Here is a 27,256-nt window from a genome sequence, read left to right as displayed (position 1 = left end):
TGCTTAATTGATAGAAAGGAATGAGAGTGGCATTGACAGGATCAAGGACTTGAACTCAACAAGACTGAGCATGTGGTACCATCCTTCCTTCCTTAATAGAAATATTTAAGATTCAGGAAACAAATTAGTGTTTGATAAAGGATTAATTAAAATTAATCTCTGAGTTTGAGTCATCATTTGATCTTGCAAATATTTACCCTTCTCCCACTGGATATGAGTCCCTCTGACACTTCTATTTTATTCATGAACAGCCTCTGACTTTACCTGTAATGACTGATAAATATGGATAAAAACACCTCAGACTACATTTATTTGGGGGCAGGGGAGGGAAGGTGCTATGATAATTGAATTTCTTCCTGCTCAGGGTAAAAGCAGAATTTTCTTCACTTTGCGTGGTTTGGAGGCACTTCAGAGAAGTTTTGTTTTGTTGTTTCCAGAAAATTCAACATGAAGCAGTGAAGAGTGATGAAATGAATTTGAAACCTTAGAAAACTGCACTTCCTACTTTAGATCAAAAAGGGAAACAGAATAGTATTTTCACCATTTTTTGGGGGGGGGTCCTTTCTTTGCTTATTTTTTTTCTCATGGATTTTTTTTCCCTATTGATCTGATTTTTCTTGCACAACATGATGAATATGGAATATCCTTAGAAGAATTGCACATGATATAAGGTTAATCTATATTAAATTGCTTGGTATCTAGGGGAGGGGGAAAAGGTGAAGGAGAAAAATTTGGAACACAAGATTTTGCAAAGGTGAATTTTGAAACTATTTTTGCTTGAATTTGGAAAAATAAAAAAATAATTAAAAATTAAAAACAATAAAAAATAAATTACAATTTAAAAAATTTTTAGTGAAAAAAATTAGCCTCATAAACAAGGTAACCTAGATGTCACTCTCTATAAACCTTTTCAATATCCTGATACCAAACAGGAAAGGGCCAAGATTTAGAACAGGAAAGGAGCTTTACAAATGAGAAAACTAGGACCCAGGAAAGGAAAGTGATTTGCTTCAAGATTCTCCTGGTAACAGAAGCAGAATTTGAGCCCTGGTCTTCTGTTTCTAAATCCATTTTTCTAACTACTATCCTATGCTGACCTAGTTGAATCCCTCTATTTTATAGATGAAACCTGAGGTAAATGGCTTAAAGTCAAGTAGCATTTCAACCATTCTTTCTATGGGAAGAGCAGCAGGCAGGCTTACCTCCTAGCTTACCCAGGACCAACATCAAAAGTCCTAACATTATGTCATACATCATAACATTATGTCATTATGTCATAAGACAAAATAAACATTTATTATCTTTTATCTCAAGTTGAAATGAAATAAAGGTCCTCCCTTAATTCCCTTATTCAATATCTCCTAAGGAACAATATGCCTAGAGTGATATGGGAGGCCATGTGTCAAAAGGGGAAAAAGCCTTGCTTTTAGTGTGGGATCTGAGTTAAAATCCTGTCTCTGACACTAATTACCTTGGTGATGTTGGCTCCTTGAGCCTTACTTGTCTTATCTATATAATGACAGAATTGGATTAGATTGTTTGTGAGGACTTTTCCTGCTTAAGAACTGTGATCCTACAAAATAAACCCACATAAATCCTCAACATTTATACATCACCAACAAAATCCAACAGCAAGAGGTACAAAGAGAAATTCCATTCAAAATAACTGTCGATAGCATAAAATATTTGGGAATCTATCTGCCAAGGGAAAGTCAGGACTTATATGAGCAAAATTATAAAACACTTTCCAACACAAATAAAGTCAGATTTAAATAATTGGAAAAATATTAAGTGCTCTTGGATAGGCACAGTGAATATAATAAAGATGACAATAGTCCCCAAACCAATCTATTTATTTGGTGCTATACCAATCAGACTCCCAAGAAACTATTTTAATGACCTAGAAAAAATAACAACAAAATTCATATGGAAGAACAAAAGATCAAGACTTTCAAGGGAACTAATGAAAAAAAAATCAAATGAAGGTGGCCTAGCTGTACCTGATCTAGAACTATATTATAAAGCAGCAGTCACCAAAACCATTTGGTATTGGCTAAGAAATAGATTAGTTGATCAGTGGAATAGGTTAGATTCACAAGACAAATAGTCAATAACTACAGCAATCTAGTGTTTGACAAATCCAAAGATCCCAACTTTTGTGATAAGAATTCATTATTTAACAAAAACTGCTGGGAAAATTGGAAATTAGTATGGCAGAAACTAGGCATAGACCCACACAACACCATATACCAAGATAAGATCAAAATGGGTCCATGATTTAGGCATAAAGAACAAAATCATAAAGAAATTAGAGGAACATGGGATAATTTACCTCTCAGACTTGTGGAGAAGGAAAGAATTTGTGATCAAAGAAGAACTAAAGATCATTATTGATCACAAAATAGAAAATTTTGATTACATCAAATTAAAAAGCCTTTGTACAAACAAAACTAATGCAAACAAGATTAGAAGGGAAGCAACAAACTGGGAAAACATTTTTACAGTTAAAGGTTCTGATAAAGGCCTCATTTCCAAAATATATAGAAAATTGACTCTAATTTATAAGAAATCAAGCCATTCTCCAATTGATAAATGGTCAAAGGATATGAACAGACAATTCTCAGATGATGAAATTGAAATTATATCCACTCAGATGAAAGAGTGCTCCAAATCACTATTGATCAGAGAAATGCAAATTAAGACAACTCTGAGATACCACTACACACCTGTCAGATTGGCTAAGATGACAGGAACAAATAACGATGAATGTTGGAGGAGCTGTGGGAAAACTGGGACATTGATGCATTGTTGGTGGAGTTGTGAAAGAATCCAACCATTCTGGAGAGAATCTGGAATTAATGCCCAAAAAGTTATCAAACTGTGCATACCCTTTGACCCAGCGGTACTACTACTGGGCTTATATCCCAAAGAGATACTAAAGAAGAGAAAGGGACCTGTATGTGCCAAAAGGTTTGTGGCAGCCCTTTTTGTAGTGGCTAGAAGCTGGAAAATGAATGGATGTCCATCAATTGGAGAATGGTTGGGTAAATTATGGTACATGAATGTTATGGAATATTATTGCTTTGTAAGAAATGACCAGCAGGATGAATACAGAGAGGCTTGGAGAGACATCAACTGATGCTGAGTGAAACGAGGAGAATCAGGAGATCATTATACACTTCAACAACAATACTGTATGAGGATGTATTCTGATGGAAGGGGATATCTTCGGCAAAGACAAGATCTAATTCAGTTCCATTTGCTCAATGATGGACAGAATCAGCCACACCCAGAAAAGGAACACTGGGAAATGAGTGTAAACTGTATGCATTTTTTTTCCTCCCAGGTTATTTTTACCTTCTGAATCCAATTCTTCCTGTGCAACAAGAGAACTGTTCGGTCCTATACACATATATTGTATCTAGGTTATATTATAACATATTTAATATGTATGGGAGTGCTTGCCATCTAGGGGAGGAGGTGGAGAGAGGGAAAGGAAAAATTGGAACAGAAGTGAGTGCTGGGGATAATGTTGTAAAGAATTACCCATGCATATGTACTGTCAATAAAAAGTTATAATTATTAAAAAAAAAACCTGTGATCGTATATGCAAAAGAAACTGAAAGGGAGAAAGGGCAGGGAAAGATAGATAAGATACCTATACAGATGAAATCCCAGATTCTTGAAAAATGAAGCAGTTTTTCTTGCTATTCACTCAATATCCTGAGCTGTCTTGGACTAAACAGTAGCAAAGGGGTATCATTGCCCTATCACTATATACAACCCAGAAAAAGATTGGAAACAAGATTTTTTGCTTTGAAATTGTGATATTCTTAGAGAAACTAGGACAAATCTCGTGATTGCTAGGTACTCAGATTCTTTCTTAGAGAAACTAGGACAAACCTAGTGACTGCTAGGTATTTAGATCTGCCTAACCAGCTTCAGCTATAATTAGGTAACAGCAGGTGGTATATATTAACAACTTACTAACTTTGGAATGAAAGCACAGCATTCCTCTCCATATGTCCTGTCATTTAACAAGTATAACAGCCATTTAATCAAATGCAGCCAAAGTGTCCGGTGATCCATATATTGCTAAAGACCTGCCAGCTGATACTAGCTTGGCTCAGATCAACTTCTTATGCTGAATCAAGTCATATGCTTGAATATTAATCACATAAATAAAATGAATTCCAAACTTTGTATGCATTGTACTGAATAATCACTATGTGATTAGCTCAAAGGCAAGTTGAAAATTGATAGCAATCAAGTCGCAATTCTTTGGTGCTTCAGTTTTGGTCTCAATATGACAGGGAAAGGGGCTAAGCAAAATTGAGAAATAAGTAAAATTATCTTTGGTGCTTTCCCACTTCCCTTTTCTTGTTCTTTTCTCATCCACTGTGTTTTCTGTCCTCCAACCTCCTGGACACTTGGTGTGCACAAAATCTCTCATTTTAACATTCTATCTTCTAGGCTTTTCAACTCTTCTTCAGGATGTTCCAGGCTTCAATATAACTTTCCTCTCTCCTATTGTCTCACCAATCAAAGATCTGAACCATAAATCATAACTCAATAATTTTAGAAGAAATCTAGTTAAACCAAGTAAAAAGTGTGAATGACTAGTGGGCCTTCATTCTCTCATAGGTGTTTGTCTTATGAAATATTTGTACATTAAGGATTCATTAACACAAATGAATTGCTACTCGGTAAAGTTTAAAACTGTCAAGTGTCAAGTGAAGAATTTCAATCAGAGAGACACTTAAAGGAATTTCTGTGTTCCCATGTCACATCCACTAAGCCCAAAAAAGGGACATGGTATCTGCTTCCACTTAATTCCACTGTTAAGAAGATTAAATGAGATGATGCTAATAATGAGATATTGGGGATCATATTAACAATGGGCTTAAGGGACTTGGAAATATAGATGAGGAATTTATTTCATAATTAAGTCTTCTAGACTATGAACTACCTAACCATCAGAGGGCACATGACATTGAGTACAAATGCAGCCTTACTGCATCTGCAATGTTGCAAAACTACAAGAGATCATAGTAATATTATACAAATCCATTCAATATCTGATAGCTGTCTTGTGCCAAGGCTCTTTAAATACATTCTCTCATTCTTTTTATTATCCCTTTGTTCTCCTCTGTGGAGAGCAAGCAGGCAGACCTTTAAAATAATGCCCCAAGAACTGATGCATTACGAGCATGATATGTTCATCTCTATAAGCTAAGCCATCTGAGGGAAGGGAAGAGATCCATGTGCATTAGATGGCTCATCAATTTAATCTTGTTTTAGATGAGGTGGAACAGAAGAGATTTTTACTCCCCTAGAAGATTCTCCGACAATAGGAGGGTTTGAGTTTGAATTCTAGATCAGGTCCTTTACCAGCTGTGCAATCTTGGGATTTTTGTTCTTCAGTTTTATCATCTGTAAACTGATAACATCTAAGATTACTTTCCCCTCCAATTCTATGAATCTATAAGAATTCTTGAGTAGATAGGCTAGCTCCCTAAAATAAATGAAAGGTAGGGACATTGTTCTCTAGCTAGGTAAATTTCCTGAAGAAAGAATAGACACGCCTTTTTCTTGTTCTGTGAAAACAGTTTATGGAGAAGGCCTTTAGAAGTTGAGGGAAAAGTAAAAGAATGGAAAAATCTCTTAAAGTAGGGAAAACTAGAATATTTGGATTCAGGGACAAAACAATCTTTCAGAGAATAAAACATATATGATATTACCTAAAAAACATTTAAAACTTTATCTTAAAAGTATACCAAAGAGGGATTATGAGATATAAAGAATAGTAGAATTTAGATTTGGACAGGAACAACCAAAATATGGATCTTTTCTACTAAAACAAACTTCTTTCAGTTAGAAATTTGAATCTCCTTTTGAATTTCTTCTATTTCTCCATTTGCTATTTTACAGAAGCCCAAACAGAGTTGTAAGGGATAATCTATGGATCAAACAGTTGGCAGTTTTATTCTATTTGCTTAGCTTTTAATTTTACTATATTGCAACTGCTTTATTCCAGATCCCTGAATGTAAGACTGATATTCTCAGTGGATTTTCAGCCCCCTCATACATTATGAATACCTGATAGAATACAAATGTGTCACTTAGGCAGATGTGAATGCCTTTGGCAGCATACTATTATCCCAATCAGTGGAAAAAATAATATTTGTGTGATATTAAAACAAAATTAATAGCAAGATGTGAGTTACATGAAAAGGCTTTATATTATAATTAATAAAACTTGTAAACAACCCAGCACAATTAGAACCTTAATTAGGAAATGACCCATAATTTTTTGATTAAAAAACAGTAAGAAAAGCTATTATAAGTCACATTCACTTGAACAAGATAGATTTTTAAAAGATATTGTTCAATAGAAGTGGTTTGCTGTTTGAAGCAAGTTGGGGACTGTTGTTGAAACATTGTCACCTACATAATGTTGCTTCTTTGGGTAGGAGTGATTTGTTGATATGAAAGGGTGGGCAAAACCAAGGATTTGGGAGTCACTTTTAATGAGTCAAGACAGGAGATTCATATCAGACAGGTAACAATACCTCCCTCTCAGTTCCTCCTCTTGCAGCTTAAGGGAATATTTGCTTTGGAAAAATATAGCAAAATACAAAGAGACAAAAATTTTGTCTTCATTAGACACTCACGTGGAACAGGAGATGAAAATCCCTTGTCATTTGGACCATCATTGCTATCGTAACAATTTTCTATAACCAAATTGGCACTTCTGTATCATGGTGGAAATCTCAGTTTGCACCATTTGTGATGGTGGGCTGAAACATCCAGTTTAGGTCAAAGACTCTTTGGAAGGAGTTTCTAAATTGTATTATATGTTTAGTTTCTTGTTTGAGTCATTTATCCCATATAATTACAGCCTAATTCATTGGTTTTTGGACTTTTGGCTAAGATAAAAGTTTTTTGGGTTTTTTCCCCCTTTGAATTGGTCAGACCAAATCAACAGATTGTTCCTTCCTTTTAAGATGTATAAAAATAGCCTGGAAGGCAGAGAATTTCCTATTTAAGACAATATGGTGTAGTGGAAAGAATACTGGTTTGAGAGTCAGAAGGTCCTGGGTTCCAAGTCTAATTCTACAACTCACTCTCTGCAACCTTCAGTAACTCATTTAACTTTCCTGTTTGTTTCCATTTTCTCTGCTATAAAATGGGGCCAGAACAGATGGCTTTTTTAGGTCCATTCCAACTATTGCACTATGATCCTTCTTTCTTAGAAGTGGAAAAAGCAAGATATAAATGGGCTAAGTTCCTCGCTTATGCCCACACAGCAGGTCAGCAGAACCATACTGCAAGAATTTTTTTTTAACAGTAGACAGACTTTTCCCCTCAGAAATGAAGCTTCTTAGATCTCCTTTGGCTAAACATGCTCGATTCTTTGTTATTTACTCTAGGTCCTTCCTTTTAAATAAACTGAAGAAAAATAAGTTTAAAATTAGTATAAGGTAATTAATGTGAATTAAATACTGAATTGTTACTTGGTGAATAAATCGGTAACTGCCAACATGAGAGTTGTAGAGAAAGTGTAGGTTTCGGACTTGAAGAAAGAAATTAACACCATCATAGAAGTTAGGTACCTCAGACATCATCAAATTCATTTAAAAAACAAAAAACTGAAAATGTTTAAAAATGCTTTATAATATTTAATAAAAAGCATGAATTGTTTTAATTTGAAAATAACCTTTCTAATTAGTATTTAATAAAATGTTGGTGCTAGAAAGAACATGAGAGTGAACCCTCCACTTTATAGAGGAAGGGCTTATCCCAGTTCACACAAGATTCACACAAAGAGACCTTGAACTTGGGTCTTCTGACTCTGACTACATTGCTTCTTCCCATGTAAATATAAATATATATATATAACTGAGCTCTGGAGCTCCCAAGCACAGAATATTGCATTCTTTGCTTAAGATAGAGCTAACTAGAAAACCAGGCAGGTGTGAGAAGATAGAGCTTTTAAAGCTTAAGAAGAGCTCTGCTATAAGATATAGGTAAAAATTATTAGTTACCAATTCTTAGATTAAATTATTAAGTACTGAATTATAGGATTGTTAATTATTTCATTGTTTGATTCTAACTTTGCATGACAAGAAACCATTCATGTTAGATAATTAGACTAAATGCTTGACTGGGACCCCAGCTCATAATTACCACAGAAAACTTCAAGAAATCCAAAGATTGATGTTGGGAAAGTTCACTAAATTTTGGTTTTCTGAGAAGCACATTTTAAATTAACCTATGTGAAGTTTAATGAACCTAAGTGCCTTATTTGGAAAACTTATTATGTTTTAACCAATCAGCTACTTTCTTTTCTCCTTTATTGTATCCTATATAATATGCAACTTGATTTGGGGTCAACAAGCCACTTTTTTTTCAGCTCTCCTCTCTGTTGGGTGACTTAACAAACTTCTTCCTAAATTACTTTTATTCAGGAATATTTTATTCTCAGCTCACACTGTCAAACAAGGCCTTCTATTCTGTGCCTTCCTCTGCCATATGCAACAGATCAAATCATGATTCCCTAGCATACTATAGAGTCTTTCTGTCTCATTGTTATACTGAAAACTTAAGATACCTATATTATTATCCTTGTCCTCTAAGCTTGAGATTATAACAGAATTCCACTGTGAGGCCAGTTCTTCTGGATAAATCAATCAATCAATCAAGGAGTACTTCATTAAATGCCCAGAACAGCAAGTATTCTACTAGATCCTGAGGATGCAAATATTAATAAAATGAAATAAACGGTCTTACTTTTATGGAGTTTATGTTCAATCTCCAAGACCTACATTTCCAAATATCTTAGAACAGATAGGTCATGAGGTCCTAAATGATCTGGTATTGGCTGGAGATGTATTTTCTTTCATCAGTGGCACCAAATCAATCACAAAATAGGAGTCACTAGCCCCACAGGAAATGCCATCACTGCACTTTATCTGTACCTGTAGGTTTTCTTAATTTCTTCTTGTGATGCCCCCTTCTGTAGACCAAGAATTTCATATAAAGCTTCTCCAGATGTCGACAAAGTCCGCTGTCTTTGGTCAGCCATCTGACTTGTATATTGCCCAGACTGCAAAACCGGAGAAAAAATAACCACAAAAGTTACACACACCGGGTTCTATGTTCTGAACAGGGATGTTTGGTTTTTTAAAATCCCTTTGCAAAATCCCCTGGAATAGATTTTGTGTGCCAGTTGCAAAGCAGCCGTTCAAAAAGCCTGGCGGGAACCTTGAAACTGCATTAAATGAAACATGTGGCTCTGCAAATTTCATCGGCCTGAGACTGCATGTAAAGTAAGAGACTGCATATGTGCAAATAAAGGCCCAGTGAGCACAGATTATAAAAAATCATTCCTAATAAATTAGGTAAAAGTAGATTTTTTGTTGTTGTAAATTTTTTTACTGGACATTGAAACAACTCCAAATTAATCAGGCATTAATTAATCCTCTACTTTATTTTGTCTGTGGCTTTAGAGATGCAGTCATTAATAAAGGGATCACTTAAAAAAAATCTATGCTTCCTTAGATAACAAGGAGAGAAAATATCCTTTAGTATAGACCTACTAGGGAGCCAGGTCAGATTTTCTCTAGAGGTTTGGAATCTCAAGATCATAGCCATAACTAGGTTGGGGTGACTGAAGCTTTGCCCCAGGTTGCTGAATTTAGAAAGTGACTATTTAACTCATATATTTAATAGGATAGTACTTACAGTAGGTCAGCAGTATAAAATGGCAGAGCTAGCTAGAACAGTTAGTTAAAACAGAAAGCTGTCAGATGACAAATTAGCAGTGAACTTCTTCACCACTTGGCATTGCCCTTTACATCCTGCCCCTTTGTGGTATCGTGATTTATCCTGGGGATACCAGGGATCTCTCTCCTTCCAAATCTTACCCAATTTTTTCTCCACCCCCTCCCTACTGAGGGCAAGCTTTTGCCCCTTTGTCCCATGCATGGATTATAATGACAATACTTGCCCAAGATGCACATGGAATTTCTAGCTGAGTCCATCTCCCCACTCCTGTCTCCATTTTACAGATGAGGAAGCTGAGGGCCAGAGAAGTGATTGCCTCAGAGGTCACACAGTAGTCACTTTCTGAGGTAGGATTTGAACCTAGTGCTTCCTGATGCTACTCTAAGCCAGCTCTGCCAGGGTGAAGAAGTGACAGAGAGGAATGACCTTGCAGGGCAGAGGGAGGAGAAAGGAAGAGGAGCCCTCTTGGGGGAGGGGAGTACCAGAATAGCTTTTCTGGGCTTACAAGTATGGGGGGGGAGGGGGACCAGGTCCTGGCAGGGGAGGTGCTGACAAGCTTGCTGTGCAACTTTGACTTTGGGTGGCTGGTGAGGGTATCAATGCTGGATGCTTGTGATCCCTGGGGAACCCTTGCTATCTGGGGATTCTTGCCATGAGGAAGCGTCCTTCCTACCAACTTCTTGGGAGGATTTGAGCACAAGCATGAGACACTGTCTTAGGCACATTGGAGATCGCCATCTCAATTGCACCCCTCGCTGCTGGCTGGAGGAGCCTTGGGTCCATCCTTTTCTCAGAGCCCTGGGATGGGGGGACTGGAGCTGTTACTCCATTCCTCAGACACAAGAGCATAGATTGGGAGCTGGAGGGAAAGCCCTCAGGTCCAATCCTTTCATTTTACAAATGAGGAAACTGAGGTCCCAAGATGTTCTCAGGGTCATTTGAGGCAGGATTCAAAGCCAGGTTTCTTGGACTGCAAGTCCAGAGCTTTTACCTGCTGCACTATGCTGTCTTAGGAACAAAAAAGGGATGCCCATGTTCCCATTCTCACCCTCTATCTCCATTCCCACTGCAGGGCTCTCCAGTAAACTGCATCTCAGACAGTTTACATAATTTTGCCCAGTGCCACATAAGTACGAATTAGCGGAGCTAAGATTCAGACACAGGCCCCTTGAAAAAAAGGGGGGGCTCTTTCCACTACATAAGGGGTTTTAGTATCTTAAAAACAAATCTATCCTTAATGAGCCCCAGCAGCTCTGATGCTGGAGCTATGGAGTTCCCTGATGTGCAGGCAATAGTCATTTTGGGGCATCTGAGATCCTGCAATGGAAAACCAAGGATTTCTCTGGGGCTCCAGGAAAGAAGACTTCTGAATTAAGGATTTAAAACTGGAGAGTTCTTCTAGTCCAGGGACTCTTTATCTTTTTCTTATTCATGGCAGTCTGCTGAAGCCTTTTTATGGTTCCTTTCTCAGAAGAATGTTTTTAAATATATAAAACAGACTCACAAAGGAAACCAATTATATTGCTTTTTGGGTTTTTTTTTTCCCTGAGGCAATTGGATAAGTGACTTGCCCAGGATCACACAGCTCAGAAGTGTTAAGTGTCTGAGGGCAAATTTGAATTCAGGTCCTCCTGACTTCAGAGCCGGTGCTCTATCCACTGTAGCACTTAGCTGCCCCAACTAATTATATTGTTGTATAGTACCAAAACATTTTTTAAAAATTAAGTTTATGGACCTCAATTAAGAAACTCAGATCTAGTCTACCTCCTTTCATTTTACAGATGAGTAAAATAAGGCTCAGTGGGTAGAGTGCTGGGCCTAGAGTCAGAAAGCTTCAAAATTCAACCTCAGATGTTTCCTAGATGCTTGACCCCACACAAATCACTTAACCTTGTCGCCTCTGTTTCCTCAGCTTTAAAATGAGCAGGAAAAGGAAATGGCAAACCACTCTGGGAGGGAGGGATCATGAAGAATTGGGCACAACTGAAAAAATGTTTGAACATAGCAAACTGAGTCTGAGAGAATTTGTGATTTTATCCATTGCTACACAAGTAGGAATTAATGGAGCCTAAGATTCAATCTCAGATTCTTTGATTTCATCTCCAGAGCTCTTTCTGCTATATTAAGTGTTTCAGTATCTTAAGGTTATATAAATATTGGGGGTCCCCCAAGCCACTGGACACCATGGCTAATTACAGCCACAGCAATGTTACCGTGCCTCCATGTCTTCAGGATTCCCCTTGTGAGCTCAGGATAAGCTGTTTAACTTCTTTCCTTTCTGCCTCCGTTTTCCTGTTCTTTACAATGAGGTTCTAGTCCTAGGAATACAGAATCACAGAACTTAGAGACAGAAGGGCCCCTCAGAGGTCAGGGGTCTCCTCTACAATAGCCTTGTTTTGGGGGGGTCATCCAGACTCCAAGAGACTTCCAGTGACAAGGAGCTGATCAAGACATTTCATTTCACTGCTAGATAAATATAATTGCAGGCAAAACAAAAATCTGTTAGATTGCAAGCTCTATTAGGGAAGGAACTGTGCCAGTTTTCTAACTCTTCAATCAAAATATTTTGCATCTAGTAGGTGTTTAAGGAAGTGGTGGTTCGTGGTGTTAGTTTTGCCTTTTGTAGTAATAATGAACATAACTGTCCTTTGAACATGATATTAGGTCTCTTCTTCCTCATCTGTAAAATGAAGTTGAACACAATGATCTATCTCCACAGTCTAGTTCATCTTTTTAAGTTCCATTACTCTGATAATGGAGCAGCTAGATAAACAGTGGAGAGAGTTAAGTCAGGAAAACTCATCTTCCTGCACCTGGGAGATTTAATGAACTGATGCTGGAGTGAAATGAGTCGAACCAGGAAAACATCGTGCACGGTAACAACAAAATTATGTGATGATCAACTGTGATACCTTAGCTCTTCTCAATACTACAAAGATTCAAAGCAATTTCAGCAGATCTGGGATGGAAAATGGCATCCACCTCCAGAGAGAATGTAGGTTGAAGCCTAGTATTTTCACTTTTTGGGGGTGTTTACTATTTTCAATCTGGCCTCAGACACTAACTGTGTGACTCTGGGTAAGTTATTTCCCTTGTGTGCCTCAGTTTCCTCATCTGTAAAATGAGTGGAGAAGGAAATGGTAAACTATATGCAGTTAACTACTGCAGTTATTTGTCAAGAAAATCCCATATGAGACCACAAAGCATATGACATGACTGCACAACACTAACAAGGTGCCTTTCAACTCTAACTTGCTATGCTTCTATGAATTTAACCTAGAGTAGAAATAACTAAGGATTATTTGATATGAGAACTGTATTCAAATATTTGAAGTATTATCAGAATTTGTTATTGTTCAATCATTTTAGTCATGTTTGATGCTTTGTGATCCCATTCGGGGTTGCCTTGGCAAAGATATTGAAGTAGGTTTGCCATTTCCTTCTCCAGTCATTTGACAGAAGAAGAAACTGAAGTAAACAGGATTAAGTGATTTGTCCAGGATCACACAGTTACTCTGAGGCCAGATTTGAACTCAGTAGAATGACTCTTCCTGAATCCAGGCCTATTGCTCTTTTTACTGCCCTGAAAGGGACCTTAGGGGTCATCCAAGTCAAATCCTAAATTTTTCAGATAAGGAAACCAAGTTTCAGAGGAGGCATCCACTTTGTCTAAGGCTATATAACTAGTGACAGAATTTCTGGACCTCATTTTGAGGTATTCCAATTTATCAATGTTTTTCTTAAAATGTGGCACCCTGAACTAATACAATACTCTAGATATGGTCTGGCCATAGACCAGATTGAGTGGTACTAACCTTAATTTGAATGCTTTATCTCAATGCATTCAAAAATTGTTAGCTTTTTAAAAGAATTTATCACAATATTGGCTCAAAATAAGTTTTTGGTTAATTAACCTCCTAATATTTACTAATGTATTTTAAATATATAATTATATCTCATTTTACATTTTTTAAAAGTGTTTTGTTTACCACCTTATGGGATCTGTAGGTCAAATATTACTTTCCTTGAGTGGATGCCCATCAATAGGGAATATCTGAATAAGTTACAGTACATGAAGATAATGAATTATTGTTCTATAAGAAATGATGAGCAGGCTGGTTCCAGAAGTCTGGAAAGATTTACATGGACTGAGGCTGAGTGAAGTGAGGAGAACATTGTATACAGTTACACCAAGTTTATGTGACCATCAGCTATGATAGACTTAGCCCTTATTAACAATACACTGATTCAAGACAATTCCAGCAGACTTGACAAATGCCATCCACTTCAGAGAGAACTATGTAGATTGAATGTGAATCAAAGCGTAGTATTTTTGCCTTTTTTTGTTTGTTATTTATTTCTCTTTTTTTTCCTTTTGGTCTATTGGGGTTTTTTACATGAAAATATATTTAATAGGAATGTACATGTATAATCTTTATCATTTTGCTTGCAGTCTTAAGGAGAGGAAAGGTGAGAGAAAGGGAAAAAATTGGGGAAACAAAGTTTTACAAAAATAAACATTGAAAACTATCTGGATTAGGAAAAATAAAATATTATTGAGAAAAAATACTATTTTTCCACTTTGTATATTTTAGAAAGCTGAGTCTCAGAGAAGATTAAATGATTCCAACAAGATCACATGGTGCTAAGTTAATAGAAAAAGAGACCATATTATCTCTTTTATATTTGAATGCCTTTTATATGAATTGCTGTTAGTCTGGTTTCACCCATCTTGTATTTTGCAACTATTATGCTGGTTTGGGCTGCATATTTCAGGCTTAAATCCTGACCCCAGATTGTTTTGAGAATGAGTTGACTGAAACTGTCCCACCACTCACCCTACACTATTTTTTTCAGGATCCTATTTTGGTGATCCAAAGTAAAATGCTATACAAACCATTCTGTAGCAAAAATTTAAAAAAATAAAAAAAAAACATTATTTGAACCAGTTTAGAATTAAGAAGGAATTTTTTTTAACCAGTTGTTGAATGATAGAGGAAAGGTATCAGAAAATAATCAGAAATCCTGATTTCTAAAAAAATATTATTTTTAATATGGTCATAAGTCTCTCCACACACATCCTTACTATCTTGGCCCTACTATTGATAAGCCAGAGTCAGCTGAATGAAGGAAAAAAAGAGATGAATTCCTGAATATGCTCCACAAAAATTAATCATCAAGAGTAGGCCATAGGTCATAGAATCAGGTAAGAGACTAAAGAAATAATCAGACAGTTCTATTCTCCCCTTTGTGGCTGAAAAGAGATGAAAATGTCATAGGATCTACATGACTCTCTCTGGTCTTCCTGATTTTTGCAAGCCAAGTGGCTCCTAGATAACAAGGGCATTCGTTAATTGTACACTGATTAATAGAATCTGATTACCTTCCCATCCCCTCCTGGAATATGGAGTAATCATGGAGAATAGCACCTAAGAGTTTCTCTGGTTTCTTTCTATCCCGTAGCTTGACTCTCCTTTTGCTTGGGGCTTTGAACCATTGATGTGGCAGAGTAGTGTTTATATCTGTCCTGGATAAAAATGTCCTTTCCTACATAAATACACACTGACTATTTATGATACACTAATCTTATTGACTCAGGGGAAAATAGGGCTGTTCTAATTTCTCAGATACTATTTAATTATATTAATAATGCTGAGCTACTGATATTCTAATTAATATGCTATTGATATGTGTACATTTTCATCTTCAGAGAGATACATTAAGCAGCTAGTTCCTTTTTTTTTTTTTTTTTTTTCAATTCCTAAAGCTTTTTCTTCATTTTAAAACCATCTTAGATGATGAGGCAGTTCTGTTAAACTGAACTTAAAAATTAATTACTGTTTTATAATGGTTTTTTTAAAATTTTATTTATTTATAATTTTTTTTCACAGTATATGTGCATGAGTAATATATAAAATGACATATTAGTACATTGGGTAGCTCCTCTACAGGAAATCTTACTCCATTTTCTGGGCATTTTTCTCTAACTATCTCCCAATTCTGGGATTGCTCTCCCTTTTCATTGTTTCTCTTGGCTTCCGAGGCATCCTTCAAGACCTACTTAATACCTCCTACCTTCAATTGGAAGCCTTTCTTAATTCTAGTCTCTTTCCTCTGTTGATTATTTCCAACTTGTCTTGGGTATGGTTTGTTGTCTCCTCCATTAGGTTGTGAGCACCTTGAGAACAGGAAGTGCCTTTTGTCTTTCTTTAGATCTCCCGTGAGTGGTAAATGCTTTGGTACATAGTAATCACTTAATAAATGCTTATTGACCTGCAGACTGGCTGAAAACCTGAATTATCTTACAGTCACTAGAAATTCTGTTTGCTGCTCATATCTAAGGATTTTTTTTGCTCTGGTTCCTAAAATGTATTTCTTTTTATTCAGATTACTTCTCCATGGAGCAATGAGTTATCTCCAAGGAAAGACATATTAAAAAACTAAAGGGCTGTCTTGTGAGTTGAATAAAGTCAACTATCTGCTGTCTTCTGTCTCCTTGGTGCTGCACTGGAAACCAGACCCTTCATTTATTATTGATTTCAATTACATTTCGTTTCAGATTCAATGGAGTAATACATTAGAATGCTATAGTTATTTCATTAAGTTATAGGAGAGAGGAATATCATCTCTGTGAGGACACAGGTACTATTCAATCATAGTTGAAAGAATCCACAAAAACCATACCTGGATGGATGTCTATTAAACTAAAAATGTAATCATACTCATTTTTAATTCCATAAGTAAAATGTATTTTTCATGAATTCTTTCTTTTTGGTCGGTCTAATCCTAGCAATCCAATGCAAAATTAAAGCCTTTATCATTTATTCATCATCAGTTATCCAGAAGCCATCTAGCCAAAATAAAATGTCGTAATTCAAAATCACCTCTTCTTATACTGGAACACAATTTTGTTTCACTGAAACATACATAGAAGCCACTTTGAAATACTTAAGGTCTTCTCTTAAATAATTTGCCATCTGTGTTGCCATGCTATTAATGAATTCTATGCCTTGGTGATATAATTGTTGATGTTAACGCTCACTTCCAAACCAGATCACACCACTCTGTCTCTAGAGGGTAATATAATTGGAAGAAGGCACAGAGCCCTGAGAGTTAGCTGCTTTGGCTTAAATCATAATTTTTAAGCCCTGGATAGTAAAAGAGTTGTCACTTCAAAGGCCCTAATGATGTTAACAAACCCTCCTCACATTTCTTTAAGGAGAAACCAAAATTTTTCTTACAAAGCAAGAGAATCCATTTTTTTTAACCTATCTGAAATATAAAAAGGCCCAAACCCAGTTTCTCTTGACAGAATCCTTTCACAACTTAAAAAAAAAAAAAAGAAAAAAAAAAAAAGCTGGGGGAGGGGAGAAATAATGAATAAAACACTTCCTAGTTCCCTTTAAGAGACGAAATTAACTTTTCCCTTTATGCAGTTATTTCTGGAAGAACCAAGACCCCTCAACTCTTGGAGTCTTTCCCAGGACAGAAAGTCACATTTGATTTCATCTATCTCCATCTTTTCTACTGAACAAAATTCTCACATTTAAATAACATTGCACCTCACAGCTAAGATCAGATAAAAACTGCTAATTTTTTGTTAAAAAAATGATTACCTTACCATCGAACAACATTATCTCTATCTTCTCTGCAATCATTTAATTTTTCCAGAATTGCATATGCACTCAGGTAAACAAATTGCAAAGACAAACACACTAAGGTGTCAACAGAGATCCACAGTACCTGTTCCTAAATACTGATGAAGGACCTTAAACCGGTAATCCAGTCTGTCAAGTGTTGCTGAGTTTTATGCTGGTATGGAAATAACCATGCCAAAGAAATGTGGGACAAGGATGATGGAAGAAAGACTTTCCATACCTGTCGCTCAGTTTCAGAACAAATGGCTGCTCTTTTCCATCCTTCCTGTTCGGGGTTAAGCAGGTCAATGGAATCAGGTTACTTTTCATTTGTTACCCTAGCAGCCAATTGGTTAAATCCCTCTGGAAAACCTAAGAAAGTCTGAATAAAACATGCAAGACCATAATGGTTGCTATTACAGGACACCCAGTGACACCAAACTGTATATCATTTCTAGTGTTCATGAATGTTCAAACCATTGTTTTACACAGTTCTGCTGCTAATGGTTGGTCAGATTTTCTCCATTGGTGTTTTCAAACACCAAAATATGCTGCATTTTACATGACTTAAATTTGAAAAGTAAGGGCTCTTTTATTTTAAAATATACATTTAATCTCTTTTTAAAACACTTAAATAGTTTCTGCAGGTGCACAGGATTTGGAAATAGAAAGCCTTAACTCAGACTCACTCTGCTACTGCAATGCACACAGAAGGATCTTGGGCAAATCATTTCACATATCAGGGTTTCAGTTTCCTTATCTGGAAAATGGGTGCACTGGAACAGATATCTACCAGCTTTAAATTTTATGATCCAAATGGAAACCAAGACTATATTATGAAAAATTCTCCTGCTATTCCTGAATGATACCCCCTGCCGATGGAATCTGGCTGCAAAAGCTGCAGGGAATCTGACCAGTTGCCAGGGTACCAAGGCCATCAGGAGGCATCAGGTTGGTTTTTCCTCCCTTTTAGTAAGAAGATAACAAAAGTAGAAGATGCTGTTTCCAACAGATAGGATCATACACTTGGAGCTTGTAGAGATCTTATGGATAATCTAATTCAACCCCTTAATTACCAAACTGAGGTTCAAAGGGTTTAAGTGATTTGCCTCAGGTCACATACCAGTAGATGACACAGCCAAAAGTCCTCTGATTCAAAATCAACCACTCTTCCCATTGCAAACAAATGAGTGTTTTTGCATTCAGTTTTTGTAAATCCTATTTTTAAAAATACACTAAGAGAGTTGGTTATTTGAAGGATTCTGCCATGAATCCTTCCCTTGACCCATTTTTCTTTTTTTTTTTTCTTTTTTTTTTTTTTTTTACAATAAACCCTATAAAGCAAATTGTTATTCTGTTGTTTGGTACTATTCTATTCTTTGTGACCCCATGAACTATTGCATATTGCATATGGCCAAAAAAATGAAGTGATTTGCCATTTCCCTCTTCAGTTCATTTTACAGATGAGGAAACTGAGGCAAACAGTGTTAAGTGACTTGCTTAGGGTCATACAGATAGTGAGTGTCAGCACATTTGAACTTGGGTCTTCCTGACTCTGGATTCAGTAATCCATTCCCTGAGCCTTGTAACTATCTCACAGGGGAAATAGCCATCTTTTCATTTGTCTGCTTTAGAAATTCAGGTTTATACTTAACTGGTTTGCAAACCACAGAAAATCATCTTTATTCTTTTAAAGAAATCAATTAAGATCTGTTTGAGTATTCCTAAATTCTGCTTTAGGACAAAACTATAATTTCGGGTACCACTGAATTCACTCAGCTATTATTGTCATGGTGGTCCTGAAATCAACTGTATATTAAAATCATGAAAAGTATTGCACTCTGGTTAGGGACATTGAGCTATGGTGGGCCCTATAACATTACAAAAGCAGGAGAAAATACAATTTCTGTTCCTAAAGACTTTACAATTTAAACAGTACACAATAAGTAAATAAATACATTTACTCTAATATATGAACACTCCTGAGATCGCACTAATGTAGGAATTCCCTCCATCCATGCCTAACTATTAAACTCAAGTTCAGAACATTAAGTCTATGCAATGTTTCAGAGATTTTCTTATTTTTTTTCCCTCTTAACACCATGTAGATATCAACAGCATCCAAGTACTATTCATTCATTGCTTTCAGCATTGACCATTTTCACCAAAACATTTTTTTGGTGACATCTTTGTAATTTTTTTATAATATGGTGGAGCCCACTGAGGCCCATTAAGTACATCTCCATGGTCCTTAGGGCTATTCTCCATTTCAATTCTTTGGCAAATGTAATTTCCTAAGGTCCTATGACCTACAGCTATATAACCCCACTTGAAGAGATAGCAGTTATTGAAATAAATACATGCCTTTGAGTCGGGAAAGTTTATATTCCTTTCAATAACTTTGCTATTTGCCAAAAGCAACGTAGTTTATTTTCTTGTTCAATTCTAAACTCAACTCACATCCATTTGCAATATCTGTGCAAGACATATACTGATGGATGAGTTCTGTAGGAGATCTATCCAACTTTGTATCATAGCCCCTACAATGGTCAGCCTTCATCCACTTAAGTTTTTCCTGAATAAAGAGTTAAGCCAAATACTTCATCATGATTGTGAATCTATTTAGGAGTGTCTGCAATGTTTCAGTGTTTAAGGCAATCAACACAAGCTAATTCATAAATAAGAGTATCTCAAGAAACTCACCTACTTCAACTCGTACTCTGATTGGATCTCATTGCTGAGAGTGTTAAATACCTTTGGCAAGTATACATCTCCCTTTTTTTTAATGCTTCCCTTGATATTAATGAACAGAGTCTTACTGTGCAAGGTATTCTATGCTTTTTCAGGAGGCGTCAGTCCACAGACTAAGGGATAACAGAGTTGAACAGCTGAGGAAGGACTCTGTTGCTTTAGCACACCAGAACTTAAAGCCATAGTGGAGTAGGGACTTTCCTCATAATTCCAAGCAGAAAAGAGTGCTTGTAGTCAATCAGACATTCTTCTCTTTACATCATACCACTTTGGAAGAGCTGAAAACTTACAGGCTCCCAGAAGGATCTCTGAAAACAGCTGCATAAAACCCCTGAAGCCTGGAACATTATACCTGCCACTCTGGAAACAAAGCCCTACTTTAACAAAGAGATAAAAGCCAATTAATAGGATGGGAAAATGAATAGACTACAGAAAAAATTTCTGACCATAGAAAGTTAATATGGCTACAAGGAATATCAAAGCACATATTCAGATGATGATAAGAAAGTCAAAGTGCCTACATCCAAAGCCTCTAGAAAAAAAAATAAGAATTGGTCTCAGGCCATGGAAAAGCTCAAAAGGGATTTTGAAAATAAAGTGAGAAAGATAAGAGGACAATTTGGGAAGAGAAATGGGAATGATACAAAAGGAAACAGAAAAAACTAATGAGAATGCCTTAAAAAGCTATATTTTCCCAGGCATTTTGTATAATTTTGATATATTCATGGAAGACAACTTATTAGGAAAGAGTTATTCAGGTAATGTTTTGTTCTTCTAAATCAAATGCATTTTAAAGCAAACAAAAAATAAATGTACTATGTTCTTGCATTGTCTTCATTTTAAATCAGATATGTGGTGATAAAGCTGTTTTCTTCTGTGGGATATCACTTGTGAAGGCTTCCTATACAACACTTTCACTAAGGATGCCCTCAAGTTTGTGGATCATGAAAAATTTATATCAATGTGCATATAGACATAAGTAATGTAGAACTATGTGCATGTATTCTTATATATTCCAGTGAAAATACAGTCATCATCCTGCAAACGATGTGATCCTAAGGGACTTATTAGTATAGCTGATCTTGGAGTCAGGAAGACCTGAGTTCAAATCCTCCCTCAGACACTCAACTACCTATGTGACCTTGAAACAGGTTTCTTAACCTCTGAGTTTCAGTTTACTTATTCGCAAAATGGTAATAATAAAAACACCTATCTCACAAAGATTGTTTTGGGAATCAAATGAGAGAATATATATAAAGCAGTGTATTCATGCCAGCTATTATTTCTACTTAATTAAGGAAAGTCTCTTAGAAAGTAGAAGGTAATACTCATGATAGTCACTTAGATAATTTTTACTTGCCATTTATTTTAAGTAAAAATAGCTAATGTACTGTAATGGGGGAAAATGTGAAAATTGAAAAGATAATATCAAGGTTAAATTCAGTTTTTTGGTTTTGTTTTTGTTTTTGTTTTTTTTTGCTTATTGGCAAGAACAGAGATCATTCAAGGAAATATAAATGTCAAACAAATTATCAATACCCAGGAATAGTACGACAATAATACTTCCATCTCTGTATGCTTTATCAGATTGCATAGATGAAACAGCATTACATATTGTTAGATGAGCTGACGAAGAGCATAGCACTAACCCCAGTGTGGCTTAAATGTATTCAGATGCTCATAGCCATGAAACATTCCTTCATTTCATGGGTTGAACACAGAAAAATGATCATGGGAAAGGCATAGCTTAGGCACTTATTGTGTCCCTTTAAAGTTTTTAGGTGGTACAAAGGATAGAGTACTAGACTTGGAGGCAGGAAAACCTGAGTTCAAATCCAGCTGCAGATATTTCCTTAGCTATGTGACCCTATGACCCATGGCAAATCCCAAATTCTTTATCTGTCAAATGATGAAAACAATTGGAGCTACCCCTCAGAGTTGTTCGGAGGATCAAATGAGGATTCAAATGAAACCTTTAAAGTTCTATATACATGTAAGTTATTATTATTGTGATGATGATGATGATGATTATCTATCTCATCTTAAAAGTCTGTTTACAATATAGTATCTGCCATCACCCCTCTCTGTCTACTATCTGTATTGGCCCAGAAAACCAGAAGGGCAGATTAAGCTATTTCAGAGTATCATTATATTAACAGGAAACTAAGAAATCATTGGAAAGTTATATACCAGAAGGCTTGGTAAACTTATTTCTGGACATGCATATAATTGAAGAAGCTCTTTCCTCACATCAGAGCATGAGCAGATATCCTGGCTATTTTTTTCTATTTGCTTACTGGGTGGTAATTAAATATTTTAATTATTTGGAGAGCTTGCATCAATTACATCTACTGATACAATTTAAAAAATAATTTTCCCATAATTTTCCCATCTGTGCAAATATACTTTAAATATAACAATGATAAGAAGATATTATTTCACTAATAAAATCTTTTCTTATATTATCTCCAGTATATGCAAATTCATTTATTGGCACAGGTTTCCCCTACAAAGTATTCTTAAATTCTTGTCCCTCAAATGACTAGGAAATTGATTATTTGTAGAAAAGGTATAAATTAACAGAAATTTCTTCCTTAGTAACCAAAAAGGCAAGAACTGATATAAGCAGTTGGGGAAAAAGGCAGCAAGACTAGTGTGAAATGGTGGAAAGAGCTCCCTCCAATACTCAGGCCCAGAAATAAGGTCACCAAACTTCCACCATAACAGGCAAGCTATATTGCACATCTTCTAAGTTCTAGATTCTCATTGGTTAGTGTCTCCCTCACTTCTACTCCAAAACATTTACTAAAGAGGTCATGGCAGTATGGAAATATGGAGCACTAGTCAAAAGGAGCTAGGTGATTTTAGAGAAATGATTTTATCTCTTTAGGCCTCAATATCCTTGTCTGTAAAATGGAAATTATACCTGTACACACTTAACGCATAAGGTCATAGTGAGAATCAGATGAACTAACCATTCTGGAAATTGTGGAGCCCTATGTAAATATCAGATTTTATTATTATAAATAAAAGCCAAACAATCAAATGGACTTTAAATAATCTGATAGCAAGGTATCTGTCAGATCAATTAATGACTTTAACCATTGAGAATAAAGAAACTATACCAAGCCTCTTCTGTTAAAAAGCAATTTATCATTGAGTGGCTGCCCATCAGTTGGGGAATGGCTGAATAAGTTATGGTATATGAATGTAATCGAATATTATCGTTCTATAAGAAATGAAGAGCAGGCTGATTGCAGAAAAGCTTGGAAAGACTTACATGAACTGATGCTGAGTGAAGTGAGCAGAACCAGGAGAACATTGTACACAGTAACAGCAAGATTTTGTGATGATCAACTGTGATGAACTTGGCTCTTCTCAGCAATACAGTCATCCAAGACAATTCCAATATATACTTGGGATGGAAAATGCCATCCGCATCCAGAGAGAACTGTGGAGACTGAATATAGATTGAAGCATACTATTTTCAACTTTTTTGTTTTTAGTTTTTTCTTTCTTGCATTTTTTCCCCTTATGGTCTGATTTTTCTGGTACAACATGACAAATATGGAAATATGTTTGAAAGAATTGCGCACATTTAACCTATATCAGATTGCTTGCTATCTTGGAGAGGGGGGAGGTAAGGGAAGGAGGGAAAAAAATTTGGAACACAAAATCTTGCAAAAATGAATGTTGATAACTGTCTTTACATGTATTCAGAAAAGTAAAATACTATTGCAGGAAAAAGCAATTTATCACATGCTAAATGAACCCCAACATAGAAAAGACAGATCTTTGCCTTGTCTTTTGGGGGGAGGTCCTAAATCAAAGGATATAATTTTTTTTTCATTTATGATAACAACTGCTTAGTTCCCTTATTCTTAGATTCTTAGTCTTTCTCATTTTATTGTCTTTTTTCTTATCAAGGAGAGCCACCTGCAACGTATCACACCATTTGAGATCACCTCTTTATATCACTCTCCACTTCCTAGATGAGAAAGTTATATTGTACCCTTTCATTAAAGCTCGTATAAAGAAAGCTCTTCTCTGGGCTTAAATTTTTCCTTTTTTTAATTTTTAAAATATTTTCTTAATTTAAGACAAGTACAAAAGAAAAAAGAAAAAAACTGTCATATTTGCAGCAGAACATAAAAGTATTCAAAATGTAAAACAATTAATTTCTATTTCAAGAAAGCCTATATAATAAATATTATATATTGTGTTCAAAGCTGTCTGTCTTGTTTTTGGTTTTTTGTAGGTTTTCTTTTATCCTTTTTTGTTCACTTTTTGCTTTATTCTTTTTTTCCCTTTCCTTCTCTCACAGGCAATTACAAATAAACCCAGATATGTTTATATATACATATACACATATATACATATACATATATATCTATAATCATACACATATATATTCATATACATCTGTGTAAAATCATACTACATTTATTTGTCCTCTGATTCTCTGAAGATAGGTACTCTTGGGCTTAATTTGAAGAACTGAATTGTATTTTTAAAGGTTGACAGATGAAACTGTAAAGACTCCTGTCCTGTACTAATGACATTATAGGATTAGCCTAGGCCATAAAATCTATATGTTATTTCCTCCTACAGAGAAGCTACAAGATACTCTTATCAGTAGCTAAAACCATATAAGGACAGGAGAAACTTTCAACCACATGATCCTATTTGGTTGACAAATGCTCAGTCTGGTTTTAAATTTTTAAATTTTTATTTAATTTTAATTTTTCCAGTGCATTTTGTGAATATATCATGTGATAGGAAGTAACTGGTTATTTCAAGAGGCAATTTCTCTGACTTGATTTAAAAAAAAAAGAATTTGTTTTATTTCTTTTATGTATAACTTACTATGTACTAGACCTGTGCTAAAATACTTAACAATTATTATCATTTGATCCTCAAAACAACCCTGAGGGCAAGATGCTATATTTATCCTCATTTTGGATGTTATTTAGTCTTTTTTAGTCATGTCCAACTCTTCACAATACTACTTAGGTTTTTCTTTGGAAAAGATATTGAAATGGTTTTTTGCCCTTTCCTTCCCCAGCTCATTTCACAGATGAAGCATAAACAGGCTTTAAGTGACTTGCTCAGGATCACACAGATAAGTGTCAAAGGTCAGATTTAAATTCATAAAGACAAGTCTTTCTGACTCAATACTCCATCCATCTTACCACCAGCTGCTCAGGCCTTATTTTGCAAATGAGAAAACTGAGGTAGATAGGAGTTGAGTGATTTTCTCAGGGTCACACATTTCTGAATGATGGCTAGCTTAGAAGTCAGATTTTCCTGGTTCTAGAGTTAAACTCTTATCCACTGAACAGCTTAGCTGCCCCTATTAAACCATACACTATCTTATGAGGGTTCAGATTTGGGTGAGATCACTTCTGAGTGTAACATGGGTGGAATCAGGGAAGGCTTTTCAGAAAGGAGGTAGCATTGAAGTTGTCTCAAAGAATGGGTAGATTTTTAGCACACAGAGTTAGGGGAGAGGGAAATTCCAGACAAAAGGAGCTATGGGATCAATGGTATGATTTGTCCAGAAAACATGTAATCTGCCTGGAAGATAAGGCACATTAGTAATTATCAATGTATGGTCTAAGGACTGAACCCTTTCAGGGGATCCTTGAGGTCAAAATTATTTTCATAATAATAAGATGTTTTAATTTGTAATAATTATTCAATATCAATAAATATCAATAACTATAACTCAGATAAAAACTCTTAGGAGAGCAGCCTTAATAATTTTTAAGAGTTTGAAAATCACTGAGGTCCATTGTGGGGCAAAGTATAAGACAAAGCTGGGAGGGCAGTTGAAGGTTAGACTCTGCAAGTTCTATGGTGGGAGGATAATGAGCTCAAGTAGCCACTGGCTTGGCAACAAGTTGGTACAGGAAATATTGTGAGCCAGGGAGTGATATGATCAAAGCCCCAAGTAAGGGAGATAAACCTATTAGTGGATTGGAGGAAGAGAAACACTAAGGTTGAAGAAACATTTTAGAGGCTGTTTTCTCTAAGCCAGTGGTAATGAGGGAGTAGATCAGAATGGTAGTCGTGGGAGGAGGAAAGCAGACACAGGAAGAAGGGACCTAGGAAGTCGAACTGAAAAGATTTGTTGACTAATTGGATGTGGGAGATGGGTAGGAGTAAAAAATGACTCAGAATCTTCAGGCCTGGGTGATTGGGAACAGTCTGCTTGGGTCAACTAAACCTGAGAGAGGGAAATACTTGATTTCTTAGCTGATGGCAAGAAAATATGTCCAATATCTGTTGTTCTTTATGGTGATGCTTTCCACTAAGCTCCTCCAGGTGGGAACTAAAGGGGAAGGAAGAGACAATAATCAAGAAGCCAACCAAATAAACATTTATTAAGGACCCACTATGTGCTGGGCTCTGTGCAAGTGTGAGGCAAAATGCTTTTAGATTAATGGGGGAGTTTTCAATCTAATGTGCAAACAAGTGAGCTATATATCAGCTAAATAGGAAAGCATTAAAAAGAGGAAAAGCACTGGAATTAAAAGGGATTGGGAAAGTGTTCTTGTAGAAAGTGGGAACCTAAAGGAAGCCAAGGAGGTCAGGAGTTGAAATGGGAAAGGGAGAATATTCCAGACCAGAGAAAATGCTCAGTCAAGAGATGGAGTATCTTGTTCATGGGACAGCAAGGAGACCATTGTCATTAGATCAAAGAGTATATATCAAGGCATGAGATGAGTTTTTTATTTGTTTCCCCAAGAGGAACCCAATGTAACATTCTCCCATTGAACTGCGTCTTCTATATGTCTAATTTTATTTCCAGAGAGAATGTGGACTATTGATATTTTAATCCCAGTGAGAATGTCACAATTGATATGATTGGGCTGCTTCAGTATGTCAACTTACTTTTTAGAAGAGGACTCATATTTATAATACTGGTGGATAATTGATAATAATGATTACTTACAATATTTAAAAAATATTATTCTTTTGTCACAAGATGGATTGTTGAAACTCTGTTTACAGAAACCGGGAGAGAAACAAAACAAAAACAAAAAACTGAGTTTGGAATCAGAGGACTGGGTGAG

At 35.9% G+C, this 27,256-nt stretch overlaps 1 protein-coding gene across 2 annotated transcripts in view; it reads right to left on the bottom strand.

The window, feature by feature from the left end:
- Window positions 1-27,256, bottom strand: part of DNAJC5B (DnaJ heat shock protein family (Hsp40) member C5 beta) — a 106,563-nt gene that overhangs the window by 37,833 nt on the left and 41,474 nt on the right. Inside the window, exons 2-3 of one of the 2 annotated variants that reach the window (XM_074278796.1) lie at window positions 12,003-12,107; window positions 8,982-9,109 (exon numbers count right to left, since the gene is read on the bottom strand). In XM_074278796.1, coding sequence (XP_074134897.1) covers window positions 8,982-9,088 — 107 coding nt within the window. In that variant the 5' untranslated portion in view covers window positions 9,089-9,109; window positions 12,003-12,107. The remainder of the gene's footprint in view (window positions 1-8,981; window positions 9,110-12,002; window positions 12,108-27,256) is intronic. The other variant, XM_074278795.1, reaches the window with a different exon arrangement.

This window comes from Sminthopsis crassicaudata, chromosome 1 (assembly GCF_048593235.1).
Source record: "Sminthopsis crassicaudata isolate SCR6 chromosome 1, ASM4859323v1, whole genome shotgun sequence".
NCBI classification, from domain to species: Eukaryota; Metazoa; Chordata; class Mammalia; order Dasyuromorphia; family Dasyuridae; genus Sminthopsis; species Sminthopsis crassicaudata.
The sequence above is the reverse complement of the archived record's forward strand: the minus strand, read 5'-3'. Positions and strand labels throughout refer to the sequence as shown.